Source organism: Oncorhynchus tshawytscha, linkage group LG04, assembly GCF_018296145.1.
Source record: "Oncorhynchus tshawytscha isolate Ot180627B linkage group LG04, Otsh_v2.0, whole genome shotgun sequence".
Taxonomy (NCBI): domain Eukaryota; kingdom Metazoa; phylum Chordata; class Actinopteri; order Salmoniformes; family Salmonidae; genus Oncorhynchus; species Oncorhynchus tshawytscha.
In genome coordinates this window covers 64,032,167-64,050,352 of record NC_056432.1, presented here as the reverse complement: position 1 = coordinate 64,050,352, position 18,186 = coordinate 64,032,167, and the positions used below count along the sequence as shown (strand labels likewise).

The 18,186-nt window shown below is 45.4% G+C and overlaps 1 protein-coding gene across 1 annotated transcript; it reads left to right on the top strand.

Annotated features, from left to right (window-relative positions):
- On the top strand, positions 1-17,256 carry LOC121846378 (cysteine-rich secretory protein LCCL domain-containing 2-like). The gene is made up of 13 exons (XM_042321051.1): positions 1-201; positions 2,162-2,547; positions 5,447-5,565; positions 8,498-8,630; positions 10,436-10,551; positions 11,035-11,297; positions 11,418-11,545; positions 11,634-11,764; positions 11,892-11,935; positions 12,049-12,121; positions 12,520-12,595; positions 14,175-14,305; positions 15,417-17,256. Exons 2-13 carry the CDS (start codon positions 2,272-2,274, stop codon positions 15,466-15,468), a joined length of 1,542 nt encoding a protein of 513 aa, XP_042176985.1. The 5' UTR covers positions 1-201; positions 2,162-2,271; the 3' UTR covers positions 15,469-17,256.
- The last annotated feature ends 930 nt before the right edge of the window (positions 17,257-18,186 follow it).

Below are 18,186 nucleotides of genomic sequence, written 5' to 3'. Positions count from 1 at the left end.
CCCTCATCGCCCGTTCAGCGGGGTCTCTATATAAAGCACTGCGATGCCGTGGTAAAGTTAATCAAAAGTCACAAAGTTACTCTGCCCTCTAGGACCGCAGCCAACGAGTACAGCTCCACTTCAGCACCAATTTAGCAAACGGGAAATACTCAACCGGCGCAGAAGCTTTTGGATAATTGCCGATAATTGCCAGTGATTGAGGTTAGCATGTTTTTCTACATTTAATCACATGCATTCTGCACCATCTATTCACCATGTAATTCTATGATTTTGTGTGCCACTGAGTTCAAACGTTTTTATAATGTTCAGATTTGATAAGAATATGTTAACATTTGTTTGTTTAAATAGATTTTCTTTCATCAATGCTGTTGTAAATGAATTAGCCGGTCATGAAATACTAAACGTTTCAATATTGTCTTGAACATTGTTATAACACATGCAGTGCTCCAGCCATCACTGTCCACATTTCTGCTTCTGTGCTATAATGTCATCCCAGGTGTCAAATGAAAACTGTGCAACATGGCTTATATCAACAATATAGCTGTTTTGAGTCAGGTTTACCTCAGAGCATGTGTTGTCAACCTGTCCAATGGGAGTTGTATTGATGTGTGAGACTTCTAGGTTTGACATTGGGGGCAGTATAGGACAGAAGAGCTGCTGCAGAGCCACCATGTGGAAGCTCACCAGCTCCTGTATATGTAGGCAGGGTGGCGTGTGTGTGTGGCTACCTTCTCTGTCTGTCTGTCACTCAGGTATAACATTCATGAGAATGATGAGAAAGGCCCAGAAATAAAGGCTGGTGTAGGTTTGGTGTGAGAAGGTAGGCAGGGACACAAAGAGAGGGCCAGAGGAGGGGTGTGGTGGGATGGTTGGGCTGCCTCAGGCCAGCCGGCTGGCTCCCATCGCTGGCTGTGGCTGCTTGGCTCTGTGACAGTGTGTTGACACAGACCGGCCGTCAGACCTCAAGCCGCCGTTCCAGGCTGAGAGAGAGAGAGGAGGAATTGAAGGATGCATGGAGCAGTGGTATGACTGCTCTCTCTTTACTTCTCTCCCTCTCTGCCATGCCTTCTCCTGCCGGCTGATTTAGTAGCCCTGCTGTTTGTCTTCTCCTGGCCAATGGGGTTGTGGCTGAGGCTGGGAGCCTGCCCTGTGTGCTGTGGCAAAGGAGGATGAGAACCACACACTACCTCATATTCATACTAAAATGTTCTCTGCAACTCTGCATCTGACTCTTCCCCCCTCTCTCTTTATTTGGCTTTCTCTCCCTCTATTTTCATCTCTCTATCCATCATTTTCTCATTAACTAATAACCTTTTCTGCTGTAGTTCTTCCCTACTCCCTCTCTCCCTCTACTGTTTTAGATTGTGATTTTGCAGGTCAGCCAGAGGAGGATCAGAGAAAGGTCACTGAGATGATGGACTTCTTTGCCTGGGAGAGTGAACCTGACTGATTACTCTCTTTCCACCCAGATTATATATCACTCTGGAATACAGGGTCATTCAGGACAATTGATGGCTTTAATGAAATATCTGCAGTCATGTTTACCGATAGATCATAGTTCCAAAGGGGCTGAGTAAGACTCCGACAAAAGAAGAAACTAATTAACAATGTGAATTTCCTTAGTCACTGTGTTGAGCAATCGATGTAAGATTACAATTTGTCATTATTATGGATCTGAAAGGATATCCCCAGCTAATTGCTGAAATATGATAGAGCTGAAAAGAGCTTTGAAAGGATTTGGCCAAGCTGAAGATGATCAGGTACAAGATTAAACTGATGAGATATTGTTTGACTACTGAAAGCCTTGTAGAGAGAGTGTATCCTTGGATATGGAGTAATACCACTCATTTAATTGCCTCACATGTGAATACTACAGTACTGTGGATAATTGTTGCAAAATCTCTCGGGACTCCACCTTGTTCTTGTGGTAATAGTTATGCAACTTGTTCTCAATGTGGTGAGATCTGCTGTGATATCATTTCCGGACTGATTGCAACCAGTGAAAATGCCTCAATTAAAATGGATCAATACCTCTAGTACAGTTTTCTATTGCAAAACCCAGGGTTCTCTTGCGTTAGCTCAGTCGTCTGTCTGGCCATGTGCTTTGCTCTGTAGCCTGCTTTGTTGGCTGGCCGGCTCACAATGTGTTTTCTCCCAACAGCATTGTCTCTGCTGCGCTCAGAACCAGAGCTCACACAAGGCTGCCCACTGTAGTCTGCCTACCCAGAGCCCTAGACACAGACGCCCAGAGACCCGTCCCAGAGACCGGAGATGACTGCTGCCATGCCCTTCTGGCTCTCAGCCCTTACCCTTGCCCTCAACCTCCTGGTCCTCTCTGTCAGGGAAGGAGCTGCCCTCTTCCTGCCCGACTCCAATGAGCTGCGGCAGCTACTGAGCCGGTACCAGGATGACCAGAACAGCACTGATAACACAGCGGGTAGTAGGACCCGACGGGCCATCCAGTGGACAGACCGCGGGGAGATTCTACAACTGCACAACAAACTGAGAGGACAAGTCTACCCCACCGCATCCAACATGGAGTACATGGTGAGACATGCAATCCTGAAATGTACACTACCGTTCAAAAGTTTGGGGTCACTTAGAAATGTCCTTTTGTTTTTAAAATTTAAAATAACATCAAATTGATCAGAAATACAGTGTAGATATTGTTAATGTTGTAAATGACTGTTGTAGCTGGAAATTGCAGATTTTTTATGCAATATCTACATAGGTGTACAGAGGCCCATTATCAGCAACCATCGCACCTGTGTTCCAATGGCACATTGTGTTAGCTAATCCAAGTTTATCATTTGAAAAGGCTAATTGATCATTACTAAAGCCTTTTGCAATTATGTTAGCACAGCTGAAAACTGTTGTTCTAATTAAAGAAGCAATAAAACTGTCCTTTAGACTAGTTGAGTATCTGAAGCATCAGCATTTGTGGGTTCAATTACAGGCTCAAAATGGCCAGAAACAAAGGACTTTCTTCTGAAACTCGTCAGTCTATTCATGTTCTGAGAAAGTAAGGCTATTCCATGCGAGAAATTGCCAAGAAACTGAAGATCTCGTACAACGCTGTGTACTACTCCCTTCACAGAACAAGCCCTTAACTGGCAGCTTCATTAAATAGTATCTGCAAAACACCCGTCTCAACGTCAACAGTGAAGAGGCGACTCAGGAATGATGGCCTTCTAAGCAGAGTTGCAAAGAAAAAGCCATGTCTCAGACTGGCCAATAAAAGATTAAGATGGACAGAAGAACACTGACACTGGACAGAGGAACTCTACCTAGAAGGCCAGCATCCAAGAGTCACCTCTTCACTGTTGACGTTGAGACTGGTGTTTTGCGGGTACTAAGGTGAAAAAGCTCTAGGGTTGCCATTGATATTGGCTGACCCTGGCCGTGACCCCCCCAGTTGGGAAAGGCAAAAAGCACATTTCCAATTCACACCAATGTGTTATTACTAGATAGTACAGAGAGATGGAGGTAAACATCAGCATCAGTCTCTGTTGCTCAGGAAATACCAAGGTCTTATGTTTATGCGACAGGGATATAATGTAGGTGAGTGTTTATAGGCTTCGCTTTCAGTGGGAGGGTTTTGGTTTTTACTACTGTTAGGTTCTGAACAAACAGAGTAAAAACTCATGGACATCTAGAAAAAGCTCAAACCAAGTTTATTCGCCCACTGGTTCATACAGCTGCAAAGACAAAGACATGATTACACAAGAACAAATATTTATGCTTTCCTACTAGGCGCAGTCAACTCCTTGCACATCTAGACAGCCAATACATCTCTGTTGCTAGTCAGGAACTTAATTGGTTCCTCTCACTGATGTAGCCATGGCCCTGCCTGATGCAAGAACCTTCCTGGGTGTGGAAGTATATGTGTGTGTGTGTGTGTGTGTGTGTAATAGGACTGTTTCCTTCTCACTTCATCTGACCTGACCTCGGGCCGTCTTCCTCACCCTGGTCCGCAACTGTCCTACCTTATCAGTGACTGAAACCAGACTGTTTTCCCTTTGCCTCCCTCCTTAGGCTCCATGATATTTAACAATACCATGTTTTGACAGAATGTAAACTTTCTGCACTCCCCCTTGTCTCACTCAGTAACTTCCCCTACTCCTAGGTTCTATCCACCTTATATTGATCCCCAACATATACATTCATTATACATGTAAAGTCATCAATAAGTTCTAGTATGGTAACATGAATAAGTATTTTTCAAGCTAGAGCCCAACACGACAACAATCTTCTCTCTTGGAAAAGATGAGCTCATGGTAGTCAACTGCTGGCAGCCTGGAGAGGAGCTGGCTTACTGGGAGGATAATTACACTGACTACACTACCTGCTGGGAGTCAGACACTGCAGAGAGGGGTGAATGAGGACAGGGTAGGCCAGGGGAGGACAGAGAGAATGAGGGAGGCCAGAGTGGCCAGTGGAGGAGAAACGGAGTGCTACCTACATGAAGGAGGGATGGATAGAGTGGGAAGGGGACTGTGGAGAAGAGAGAGCACTGAATGTTATTGAGAGGGATAGTGTTTAAGGAATGTGGTGACTGGGTAAGAGGGTGTGCTGAGTTTAAGGTTAATATAGTTTAGATGGACAGACTCGGGGGGGGGTAGTACAGATGTAGTACTGACGGTGGGATGTCTTGTCTGTGTGACTGTGGTGTGGTCTGGCAGGAGAGGAAGGGCCATGAAGTCTCCCTCTGCCCTGCTCTTCTGTTCTCTGCCAGGCCTCAGCCAACAAGCTTGGTTCTGAGGACAGGACTGGGGGTATAGCCGAGCTGGCATAGTCATGGGCATGCATATGTATGTGTGTGTATTTGTATGTGTGGTGGTGGTGACCACCAAGGGCCTGGAAATGTACTGAGGAGAGACACTGTGAGGCGCCACACTGTACCAGTCCCCTCCTCCCCCATATCCTAGTGGTGAGAGTGGTGGCAGAGATGAGGTGCATCCCCCCCTTTCCGCCCTCTTTTCCACGGGTAGAGAGAGAAACTCGCTCAGGAAATATGCCTAATTCAGCTGTGATTGCTGGGGATTTGTAGTGGAGTGGGGCCAGGCGCTGCTCCACTCACATTTCCTGGGCTAAAGCTAATGTTTTACTTGTATCCAGATCAATTTCAGCTCCCTGGGAAGGATGAGTGAGAGCAGAGGCCTACAAAGGTAGCTAGTGGTTAGGTAGGTAGCTATGAGGAGACAGGAGGAGCAGTTATTATTTGAAGGGGATCTACCTGGTGGCCTGATATTAAAGCATCTGGGGTAAGTCTAGCTGTGGAGATGGTCATGGATGCAGGTAGTTTTGATGGGTCTGTCTCACTGTTCACTGATCATATGTTGGAGTGTGTCACAGTGTGGACCCCTTTGCTGTCATTAATGTTACTGAAATGTGTGCGTTTTAGTGTTACAACTTTGTTCTACCAGTGTTATTTGTGTGTTTCCAGGTCTGGGATGATGAGCTGGAGAGGTCAGCCACTCACTGGGCAGAGGCATGCCAGTGGGAACATGGACCTAATGACCTGCTCATGTCCATCGGTCAGAACCTCGCCGTTCATTGGGGCAGGTAAGACAATGTGACACACACGAATGCACACTTCACACACACACACACTCTGTGTGATTTATGCTGTCTGCTACTGAGTCTATGTGAGTCTGTAGTGTGGCTGTTGTGTGTGGATGTACACTGAGTGAACAAAACATTATGAACATCTGCTCTGTCCATGATAGACTGACCAGGTGAAAACTATGATCCCTTATTTATTATGTCACTTGTTAAATCCACTTCAATCGGCGTAGATGAAGGGGAGAAGACAAGTTAAAGAAGTATTTTTAAGCCTTGAGACAATTAAGACATAGATTGTGTATGTGTGCCATTCAGAGGGTGAATGAGCAAGGCAAAAGGTTTAAGTGACTTTGAAAGGGGTAGGGTAGTAGGTGCCAGGCGCACCGGTTTGTGTCAAGAACTGCATCACTGCTGTTTTTTTCATGCTCAACAGTTTCTTGTGTGTATCAAGAATGGTCTATCACCCAAATCACATCTAGCCAACTTTTGGATGCCTACGGGAGGGCATCTCCCGCTCAGCCCAGTCCAAGCTCTTCTCTGTCTTGGCACCCCAATGGTGGAGTCCCTGCCCATCTTCCGAAAACATCTGAAACCCTACCTCTTCAAACAGTATATTTTTTAAAATGTTATTTTGTTTTTATTGAGGAACACAAAGAAAGTACAAACGAAGTAAAAGAACAACAAAAAAGATCTGTCAGTTACAGCGCATCATATGTTCATCAGAGTAGTTACATTGACATCATCTTTGAATTAGACCATTTTCAAGAACGAAACCCATTTTTCCCAGTATTCCTGACCTCTCTCCTGTTGAGTTCTTAAAGCAAAGGTCATATGCTCCATGTGGTGTATTTCTTTTACCATATCTATCCATTGTGTCACAGTGGGAGAGTCTTTTTGCAGCCATTTCCTAGTGATAGCCTTTTTACTGGCTGCCAGTAGGACCTTCAAGAGGTACTTTTCTCTAGTATGTAAGTTATCAGATATTTCACCCAAGTACAAAGAAATGAATGTTTGTTCTATGTCAAAACCCATTATCTTTCCAATGTTAGATCTTATCTCTCCCCAGTTTGTTTCGATTGCGGGGCAGGACCAAAATCTATGAGAGTGATCCACCCTAGTCCGCATTCTCTCCAAGTGTGTAGGGAACCAGTCTGTTTTGATTTCAGTCTAGGTGTTATGAAGAAATGTATAACATTCTTCCAACAGAATTCTCTCCATGACCTTGAGTTGGTGGAGCTTTGTTGAGTCTCTAATATGTTCAACCATGTTTCATCAGTTATTTCAATGTTAAGTTCCTCCTCTCATTTCTGTTTAATAGAGTTTGTAGATTGTTTCTTTGAGGATTGATTACCCAAGTAAAGATTGGAAATAGTTTTTTTGATACTCCCCAATTTGTATGCGTTAGTGAATACGTGAATACAGTTTTGAGGTGTTCGAGGTTCAATCACTTTTATCTCCCGTAAGAAATAGTGCCGAACTTGTAGATATCTGTAAAAATATTGTTTATCCAAGCCATGTTTTTTTTACTTATGTCCTGGAAGTTCTCTAGGTTCCCATTCCTTATAATTTTATTGAATGAGGTGATGCCATTCTGCATCCACTGTTTAAATCTGCTGTCCTGAGTTGCAGGGATGAAGCTGGGGTCGTATGTGGGCCAACTCAGCAATTTGACCTCTGTCTAAATGATTTTGCTTAACTACCTTAAACCATGTCTTAAGAGAGAAATAAATCCACTGATGTTGTCTAGGTCTCAATTGGGCTGACACAAAATATTATTTTAGGCTCTCCAAACACTATCTTAAATAATCCTCCTCCTCACCTTGATTCCCCCACACACACACACATACACACTCCACCTCTCCTTCTAGCTCTGACTCTACTGATAACCGTTATTGAAGAAAAATGTACTTTCTATTTGTGTGAAATGTGGCTGTCCCATCTACAGTAACTATCTTAAGATGAATGCATTAACTGTATGTTGCTCTGGACAAGAGCGTCTGCTAAATGACTAAAATTAAACATTTAAAAACATGGGCCAGCATCCTTGTGAAAAGCTTTCAACACCTTGTAGAATTCATGCCCAGACAAATTGAGGCTGTTCTGAGGGCAAAGGTGGGGTGGAGTGCAACTTAATATTAGGAAGGTATTCATAATGTTGGGTATACTCAGTGTATGTATTTGTGCTGTGTGTTTGTTAGGGTATTCAGAGCATTGCAGCCTGACAGTGGGGCTCTTTGTGTATGACAGTGGAGGGCTCCCTCAGCAGGTGCCATTCCGGGAATCCGCTCACTTGAGCTCTCGCAGCCCCCCTCTCTCTCTCTCTCTCTCTCTCTCCCTCTCTCTCTCTCTCCCTCTCTCTCTCTCTCTCTCTCTCTCTCCCCTCTCTCTCTCTCCCTCTCTCTCTCTCTCTCCTTCTCTCTCTCTCTCCTTCTCTCTCTCTCTCCTTCTCTCCCTCTCTCTCTCCCTCACTCTCTCTCTCCCTCTCTCCCTCCCTTTCTCTCCCTCTCTCTCCCTCTCTCTCCCTCTCTCTTCTGATGCCAGCACCGGCTAGGGCTGTTTTTCTCCTTCTCCACTGCGATTTTGTAGTCTCAGCACTTTTCAATACCGTAAAAAGAGATGTTTACAATAAAGGGCCATAATTGATTCGACAGGCTGTGGAGCCGTGTTTAGTTTTTGTAATTTTTTTCTCAGCATGGCTCATGTTCCCCGATGTTGGAGGGAAACAGACTGTGAGTGTGTCTGTGTGTCTGCTGGGTCAGAACCGGACTAATCAGTGGAGGCCTGAGGGGAGGCTGTTGCAGTGCGTCTCAAGCCCAGCCAAAGCACCTGGCAGTCCCCTCAGATATCCCTCATGTGGCCCTGGCAGCTGGAGGTCCTCGTGTATGAGCTCTCTGTGCTGCTAAGGCTGATGCTGCTCCCTCTGTGTCTGCAGGTACCGGTCCCCGGCATACCACGTCCAGGCCTGGTATGATGAGGTGAAGGACTACACCTACCCCTACCAACATGAGTGCAATCCCTGGTGTCCCGACCGCTGCTCAGGGCCCATGTGCACCCACTACACCCAGGTGAGTCTTGGCTGGGGGAGAAAGGGGGTGAATTTGGAGCTTTGAGTTCATGAGCCTGTGCAGTGTTCAAGATCATAAGTCTCCTTTCTACCATCAGTATATAATGGACAGCACATGACTTTTAAATGTGATGCTGCTGCAGGTATTCAGGTCCTGTGTAAAAACAACGCGTTACCTGCAGCCTCTTCAATGGGTGTCCATGAACTAAAAACAGGGGGAGTGCCTTAAACAGTGTGGTTACCATAGGACCACATGGGGGCACAGTAGTGTAGTGACAGGGGAAGATATGTGCTTGCCTCAGGACCATTAAACCATCACATCAGAAAGGATGCAACAAAGTGGTAGAAAGAGGAATAAACAGAGGGGAAGAGAGGGACAAGAGGGGGATAAAGAGGGAGAATTGGCCTCTTCTCCTCATAGACTTTACTTTGTAGCTGGGATGGGTTTGTGAAAACAGCCCGACACATCCTCCTGCATCTGCATACTTCACACGGGAAACCAGGTCACTAGCATCTGGAAACACTTCCCAGACACACCAATCGTCTCTGTGCTTGACCTGGATTCCTTTGAAGATGGAATGCGGGGAACAATGCCAAGTCTGAACACCCTCTCCTTGTTTCTGCCTTTCATTTTCTAGACATACTAGTGTAGCGTAGCATAGTTGGGGTCCAATCCCTACCATAACACTGCTAAGCTAGGTTATGCTAGCCCCTCCGGGTCAGTATCCTCATAGTCTCTCTCTGGGATGACACAGAGCTTTACCACAGGCTCCAGCCCTCATCATCATATCTCTGTGTATGCTGTAGTGGTGTAGCAGTGCGGTGTCTATGCTGAGTCATTGTCTCTAAGTCAATACTGCCTGTGGCCTCTCACTGGCCCAGGAAAGGGAAACACATTCCTGAAAGAGAGGGGAGAGGAGTGAGAGTCAGAGAGAGAGAAGGAGGAAGGAGAATTAGGGGTACAGGGGGAAAGTGTGGTATTGGAGTCATGTAACAAGCTCTCAGTAGTAGGACTGCCTGGCTGTCAAATCCATAGGGGATGCCTGTAGCTTTACATTTAAGTAGTTAAAAAAAACTGTATTACTATAATGCTTGTTATTTTTCACTTTTGTAGTTGGTGTTTGAATTTTGATTGATACTGTTATTGTACTGCATTGTTGAGGAGAGTTACCTAGCAAGCATTTCACTGTACCTTGTGCATGTGACCAATAAACTTTGATTTGATTTAACTACCTCTCCATATTGACAGAGGAAGAGGGCCTGTCCAGAGTTGTCTTTGTTCAGTCTGAGCCACTGCCAGTATCATTTATTTACATTATTAAACTGGATCGTGAGAATGATCACAGAATGTCGCAGGAAACAAACTGTGGTCACATTCGACTTCTATCTCCCTCTGACTGGGGCCGAATGAAAGAGCAGCCTCTTCTAAGGGCCCCTGTGGCCCCATCAATCTGCCTCCAACACCCCAGCATGGGAGCCACTTCCTGTGGCAGGAATGCGGGATCTATGAGGGTCGAGAGAGATGAGTGAGAAAAGGAGAGAGGTCTACAGTGACATGGTGCTTCCTACTAATGTGTCTGTGAGGCTCTTTCTCTGACCTCCATAGCCACCCATGTCAGGCCCTTTCAAAGGCTGCAGGGCTCCAGGTCAAATAGTTTCAGCTCAAACAGTTGTCTGCACTTTTATGTGGAGCTGAGGAACTGTGTCAGTGGAGATGGATGTGTGGTCATAGAAAGAACAATGAGTCAGCAATGCGAATATCCTTTTATAATAACAATGTTAATGGAAGTGTTGTCTTCTCTGCAGCTGGTCTGGGCCACCACTAGTCGTGTGGGGTGTGCAGTGCACGTGTGTCCCAGGATGAACGTGTGGGGGGAGATCTGGGAGAACGCTGTTTACCTCGTCTGTAACTACTCCCCCAAGTAAGACCAACTCACTAACGTTACTCTCATTTCCCCACTCAATCACACATCATGTCTCCAGTGTTCTGTTTTACATACTTCTTACCACCACATGGGGTGTTTACCTAATACCAAACGCTTTTGAGGGCACATGTCAGGGTATGAATTGTTCTGTCTAATGTTACAGTTAAAGTGTCTGTCTAAGAAGTATTTCATGACACATCGAGGCCAATTCTGAAATTCCAGCAGAAGTTCAAATATAAAAATAATAAAGGAAGGGGAAAGAGAAACAGGTCCTAAGCAGAATGTTCCAGACAGACCTCGTTTCATTTCCAGAGGGACAGCGTGTGTGTTTTCATTATCCAGCTGGACTCAAGTCTCTAAGAGTGTGTGATAATGTGCAAAGAACACGTGAATAATTACTAGGCCATGTGCCGTGACGGCTGAGTGCTGATTAGTTTCCAGCCAGTCATCCTGACCACTGTGCTCCTTCCTCCTCCCCAGGGGAAACTGGATCGGAGAGGCCCCTTACCAACATGGCCGCCCATGCTCCCAGTGCCCTCCTAGCTATGGAGGAAGCTGCAGGGACAACCTTTGCTTCAAGGGGGATTCTCGGCGTTCTGAGACTGAGGACATGAACGAGGTGGAGAAAGCTCAGATTCCCATGTCACCCCGCACCACCACCAAGCCTGTCCCCAGACCCCAACCCAAGCCTGCTGCTCCCAAGAAGCCCTCCACTCACAAGGCTCCCACCAGCACTTTCCTGGGTGAGTTTGACTAGTGGGAATCGTGGTGGGGACTTTCAGAGTTGACTATTTGAATGTACTGTTTGGGAAGGAATGCCACTGAAATCCATAATTGACCAGTAATTGATTTGTCTCCCACAGCCCAAAACATCAAGTGTGAGACCAAAATGCGTGACAAGTGCAAGGGAGCAACCTGCAACAGATTCAACTGCCCTGCTAACTGCCAGAACAAGAAAGGGAAAGTGTGGGGGACGCTCTTCTATGATGTGGTGAGTCTCACACTGAAGTCCAATATTTCACACTATACAGTTAGTATGCCTGAATGTGTTTCTAAGGATTCTGTTTCTATTTTTCCAGCAATCAAGTATCTGTCGTGCTGCTATGCACTATGGCATCATCAATAACAATGGTGGTCTGGTGGACACTACGAGGAAAGACAAGTTGCCATTCTTCGTCAAGGCAACAAAGAACGGCATTGAGTCATTCAGGTAGATATTTCTGACAGTCTTTATTTTCTGTCGTCATTCTGCCTGCTATGCTCGTTCATGGTTTGTGAAATGAATGATTTCCTGAAATGTAATGGTCTTCTAATGCCTGGCTTTGATCTCTTCACAGTAAATACAAAGCCGGCAATGCATTTGTGGTGTCCAAAGTGGAAAGTAAGTCAAACTTTTTTCCAGAATAAGTGGAGCATGCACACCCTTGTTTTTATCTTCTTCACCTGATGACTTTTGCAGCTGTTGATGGCGTATGTCTCCTCTCTGTACCACAGGACAATCAGTGGACTGCTATGCAACAGTGGCGGAGATCTGCCCCTTCAAGAAGCCCTACTCCAACTGCCCAAGGTGCCCAGCTCCTCTCCCCCACCATGTTTCACACGCACAACAAGAAGTGATGACTTGTGAATTAAGGGCTTTGCTTTGTAAGCAAAATCTAATTAGAGTCTAATTAGAGTCAGATTCCTGCTCTGGGCCAAATGCTTTAAACCTTCAGTACCAAACCAGTGGAATCTCCTAAACATGCAGACTCTGCTAGAAGGAAGCGCCAGTCTTTCCTCTGTTCTACAGAAGTTCTATGGAAAATGTGTCGGGGTTTATTCATAACATGACATACATTACATTTAGCTAAATGGCAAATTTGTGCATAAATCCTGCATTTCTCATTGTTGCAACATAAACCATGGGTCTGCCCATTCAATTGTATTTGTCAATAATAGTGCAATCTCAATGTGTCTCTCCCTCAGAGTGTTCTGTCCGGCCAACTGCAAGAATGAGCCATCCTACTGGGCTCCGGTGGTTGGGAACAGCTTCTACACAGAGGTAGGTACTGGACCTAGTCACTGGGTATACCAGAAGGGCCTCACCATGCCTCTCCTATCCTCCTGACCATGCTGAGAGGTCATACTGACAAAACGTTTGTCCCCACTGGGCCTGCCAGACAGATACACCTCAGTGTGTCTGCTCCCCAGAGAACTGTATCTGACTGGAACACTGAGCTGATTTATGTTGGACAGCAGATGAGTGCGGTCTAGCCCCGTTGAGCACTTAAGAGGCTGTGGCCTGAGGCGACCACAAGCAACTTCTGAATAGCGGTGTGAACATAGTTGGAATGGGAGCACTGGTGATGCAGGCCTTGTAATGGTCGCCAGTAATGTCTCTCCCAGTGCTGAGTTCGACCACACACAGCTGCTCAGTCCTGGCTGGCTGACTAACTGACTCATAACTGGCCCAGAGATTGCATGCCTGAGGCCTGAGGCATGGGACTGTGTCAGGAGAGGGCTTTAGGACCAGTCTCAGAGAGGGAGGAGCAGTGGGACACACTGTCACCTCCATTATTGTCACATCACCTCAGTTCCTGTCAGATCACCTCTATCACTTCCTAATGACCCGAGGACAAATATCAAGTGATACACTATACTCCATACAGAGCGCTACCTTTGGCCAGAGACACATACGGCTCTAGTGACAAGGAATGCACTATATAGAGAATAATATGCCATTGGAGAGACGCCATATGTCATTCTAAAATCACCTCTGGCCTAAGTTGCAAATTGAATGTGTAAGCTAATGTGAGACTGCAGTGGGTGAAAGGAGTGAAACAAATAATGGTGCTCCCCTGGGAACCATTTTGGACCTAAATTGACCCAGTTACATGAAGTTGATGTTTTACGTGTTCTTGCCTCGAACGAACTTGACGACTCTTGTTTTCCACCAACATTATTTCACTTAGATGTAGTCCAACTGGACACAGCAGTTTCCCAGAGATCTCAAACAGAGCCCAATGACTGTATTTTGTCAGGGCAGAGCCTGATTCTAACACTTAAACACTCACAGCGCCAACTAACACTGAGCAAAACACAGCAGAAGGAGAAGTACAGGCCTATATTGACATGACAGAAGTCCCCAGACACCTGTACGGTTCACCAGACACCAGGGAATGTGGCCTGTGTTAGGCTAGACCAGTGTGATGGCGTATGATGAATGAGCTTCCAGGTTAGTGATAAGGACCCAGGGTCTGACACACTGGAGCCAGACTCAGTGCTTCGGACTGGGGGACAGGAGGCACCATGCCCTGCCTCAGAACCATGTGTGGAGTGTACAGCTCTCTGCTGCTGTCTGTCATCTGTAATCCAGAGTGGGGCAGCAGTTTACATCCTGATAATAATGTGCCTGGCTTCGGCCTTGCTAATGTACATGTACAGGATTTGTACATATTGAATGCTCTGGAAACGAGTACATTGACTGTATTTGGTGTGGCTCTGTGCACTGTATGTGCCTGTACTGTACCGAATACAAGAAGCTTTACTGATATAGTGAAATGGAATAATAAGCCATGAGTGCTGTATCTGATATCATGAGAGGTATAATGAACCCTCTCTTCTGATCTCCCCTCCCTCAGCGCTCCAGTATCTGCCGGGCAGCCATCCATGCCGGGGTGATCCAAGCCGGCGGGGGCTACGTGGACGTCCTGGCCCTGGATAAGAAGAAGAGTTATGTTGGTGTCCTGAAGAACGGCATCCAGTCAGAGAGGTGGGTGCCTGCTCTATCCTCCTCTTCCCCTGTAAAATACCCTTCCCTGCCCTCCCCTCGCATACCCTTCCCTTGCATACCCTTCCCTCGCACACCCTTCCCTCGCACACCCCTCTCCTGTCAGACAGAGGTCTAGGGCTCAAGCCCGGAAGCCATTGGCGCCAAGTCCATGTTTGGCACACAGGCGTGCAAGAGTAATGGTGTGGTTTGGTGTGCGGACGGCCCACACATGAACTCTTTGCTTACTTTACCCGGACATTCAATGGAGTGTGCAAAGTGCTGCATGGCCAAAATCAGCTGAGCTAGAGTACAGTGAAATCTAATGCTGAAATCAAGGGCCCCCTCACTGGGAGCCTCACCTTAACCTTAGTGTGAGTGAGGACATAGGCTGTCAGTGACAGGGAACAGTATGGCAGTATGGTATTACAACCATTGCCATCAACAGTCAGCCCCCGGTGTGATAGAGACTGATCCAGAGATTGACTTCTGTCCAAGTGATGACCCAGCTGTTAGGAAGTGGGGCGTACACGTAGCTGGTTGGGTGGACGGTTCTTTAATAAGGAGGAAATAATCACAGCCTATCCATTTACCCGGAGATGGAAAAGCTGTCGGCGGCTGACTCAGTGCTTCCCTCTGCAGATAATTGCAGCCAATCTGATGCCAATGGGACGGGCATCATCCTGTGATTACTGAGATTGGCAGGCCTTCAAGGCCTCTCCACTAATGAATTAATAACAAAGCCGTCAGGCCCAGCACAGTAGTCAATAGTGGTTGTTGGAAAGATCACTCAGTCACTATAACAGCATGGCTAACAATGAGCCAGTGTTTGAGTAATGTTTCCAGGTACGACCACTGTGATTACGCTACTCTTACTGTAGGATGTCATGAGCAACAGGCTGACTTGAATTGGAGCCACACACGATCAATGACACAAATACATTTGGTCTACAAAACAACTGACTGACTTGACAGCAATATGGTTTATATTATTTTAGTTATCTTTAGATTTATGTCACTTTATCTTAGTAATGAGTTGAAAGGACACTGGTTAACTGTTTGAGTTCATGAATGAATTCTCGATGTAACCGTCTCTCTCACTTCTCATTTGCAGTAAGAGCAATCCAGAGGGTGGCTCGTTCCGTGTTTTTGCTGTGAGGGAGTGAGTCTCCTCCATCTCAGGGCCTCCCACTCATTGGTTCAGGGACTAACAGGGTCCCCCCATCTGCTCTCAAGGGGCAGGAAGTGCCCACAGGTTCGATGCCATGGCAACTCCTCCCATCTGTCTCTGTCCCCCACTCTGGGAGGAAGCAGAACTTCCCATTGGACCAACAGACACTTCTCCCTCTTAGCTAATAAACAGTAGCTGACTGCTCAATTCGGTGGCTAACATCACAAAGAACCCTTCTGCCTTCTCCTACCCTTCTCACCTTTAAACCCCAGATGTGGATATTTTTGTAAGATACACAAACGTTAATGCAAAATGATGTGTAACATCAAAGACCAATAGAACAGCTGGTGCTGGAACTCTGCGTCTTGACATGTAGTTAGATTTCAAATCAAATATGTCATATTTGTTTATATTTTATGTTCTTAATACAAAAGTGAATCATTGGTCTCCATGCACAGGAATGTATATTGATCACTGTATTTAATCATTCTGTACAGATTTAATTAATTAATTTTTTCCTTCTTAAATGGGTGTATATTGACAGTTTTATGTGTTTATAATGTATTTTGTAGCTTGTCTCTGCTTTCCTAACCCATTTATGCTTTCATCGTGGTCTTTACCTTTGGCGGATAGGCCATGGTGCTGGAGTTAGGAGAGGATCTGTGTTTGGCATGCTGGACGAGCTCACAGTGGACAGACAGGCAGACAGAGACAGACAGACTTAGGGGTTGCGTAGGAAGGGAAAGGGAATGAGGAGGAGGGGAAGGCATACCTCCAAGGAAAAGAAACCTTTCCTGAATACAGCTTGTACGACTTCCAGTGTCAATAATGTTCAGACGATCTGGTAAAGGTACAAAAACATTGTAGCAATATTCTGTCCACTGTGAGCTCAGGAAGGCAATGGGAGCCTGTGTGGGCAGGGCTTTCAAAATGGTGGCATATCTGGCTTCATCCGAGGACATTCACAGATGAACAATGTTCTTGTTTGATAAATGATTCTGTATTTATAATAGCTCACTGCTTTATTCTCCCCTTTCCTCTCTTGATGCCATGTGTTTTGATTGAATAAGAGAAATACTCCAAGATAGGTTGAATTTGTCCCCACTTAAGACAGTTGAATGTTGTAGGTTTTGTAGAAAGAGGGTCTTATACAGTCCAGTGTAAGAAAGGTGTGCCAAGTGTTCCTATCAGCAGGCTTAGCTTCAGTTAGGATTCATGCACTAGGTAATGATTTGTAAATTACACAGAGGATGCAGAACATGGATCTGTTTAAACCACTCATACCCAGTTACTTATCCAGAAGGAAGGCACACAGAGGCAGAGGCAGGCTTCAGTTGGGGAATATCCTCTTAAATGCTGAGACTTTGTCGTGAGAGCAGAGTAAATCTATGTAAATTGATGCTGGAGGTTTAGGGTCTCCTAAAGAAGGACATTAGGTATCCTCTATCTATCCCTAGGCTAGACTGGACAGCAGTGTAGCCATTCTGTCTTTGTTTTAGTTTTCATATTTCTATGTTTTTTTAGGCTACCTCAGTCTTATAGTACATGGGCAATCTTAAAGGAAATGGTAATGGTTTGTACAGCTTTGGAAATGGAGTGTAATACTTTGATTTGTCTTTTCTGAACTGTTCTCTCTGCTGTAAAGCCTTCTTTCTAAATATATGTGTTGTGTTATTTTCGTTTGTTTGTCTAGTTTGTATGGTGTTTATAGGCATTGGATGGGGTTTTGTATAATTTTTTTTTTGTACAATTTGAAAATAATTAAAGTTTGAAATAGTTAGAATGTTTGTTTATTTTGTACACTGGATATAGTAGGATACAATGGCTACATTTGCCAAGGTAGTAGGAAGATGTTCCTACAGCAATTTAGCATAAATACTGATTTCTCAACAATCCAACTACAGCAACACATCTTGTACAGCAACACAGCTTGAGCCAGATCATATGACTGGAGCAGTCAGGTGACATGACAGGCATGCTGAGGTCCACAGCAGGCATGAATGGAATAGAGACCGAGGCCACCCAGGTTAGGCCCATTATCTTTGGAACAACTTCCCTGACCACAGACACGATCTGAACTGACCTTGGTCTGCCTCTGGTGGGTACAGACATGCAGGAATGGGGTGGAACAGATTCCCACTCAGTTCAAACAATCACTCATCTTTAGGAAGCACAGAGATGGTATGCTGATACTATAGTCCTGTACATCTGAGTTAGCACAGTACATAGATGGTATGCTGATACTGTAGTCCTGTACATCTGAGTTAGCACAGTACAGAGATGGTATGCTGATACTATAGTCCTGTACATCTGAGTTAGCACAGTAATGACACAAGTATGCTACTCAATAGATGTAAAATAATAACGTTCGACATTTCATCAGGGTTTCTTGCTCTTTGTACTTTGCAGCTTTCCACATTGAGAACAGACAAATGGAGACGCATTGGAAATAAGGACTCATGAACCATTGGAAGAATGTCTAAGTTTGAGATACACTCTTTAAGCAGTGGTACGTTCTGATTCTGTCATTTAGAAAGACATACAGTAGTAAGGTCATGTGGTGTTACTTCAGCACACAAACCCAGACTGGGCCTTTGTTATTGACCTGATGTTGAGAGTAGAGAGCCATCTGAAAAACACCTCAGTCTAACACTGGCAAGAGGCTGTGTTTAATGAGAGAGAGAGAGGAGAGAAAAAAAAGAGGGAGATCAGC

What these genes read in the sequence shown, in the direction of transcription:
- LOC121846378 (XM_042321051.1), top strand. Translation starts at nt 2,272, where the DNA reads ATGACTGCTGCCATGCCCTTCTGGCTCTCAGCCCTTACCCTTGCCCTC. An exon ending in GGACGCTCTTCTATGATGTG is followed by an intron (nt 11,546 to 11,633) that starts GTGAGTCTCACA and finishes CTATTTTTCCAG; the next exon opens with CAATCAAGTATCTGTCGTGC. An exon ending in AACGGCATTGAGTCATTCAG is followed by an intron (nt 11,765 to 11,891) that starts GTAGATATTTCT and finishes ATCTCTTCACAG; the next exon opens with TAAATACAAAGCCGGCAATG.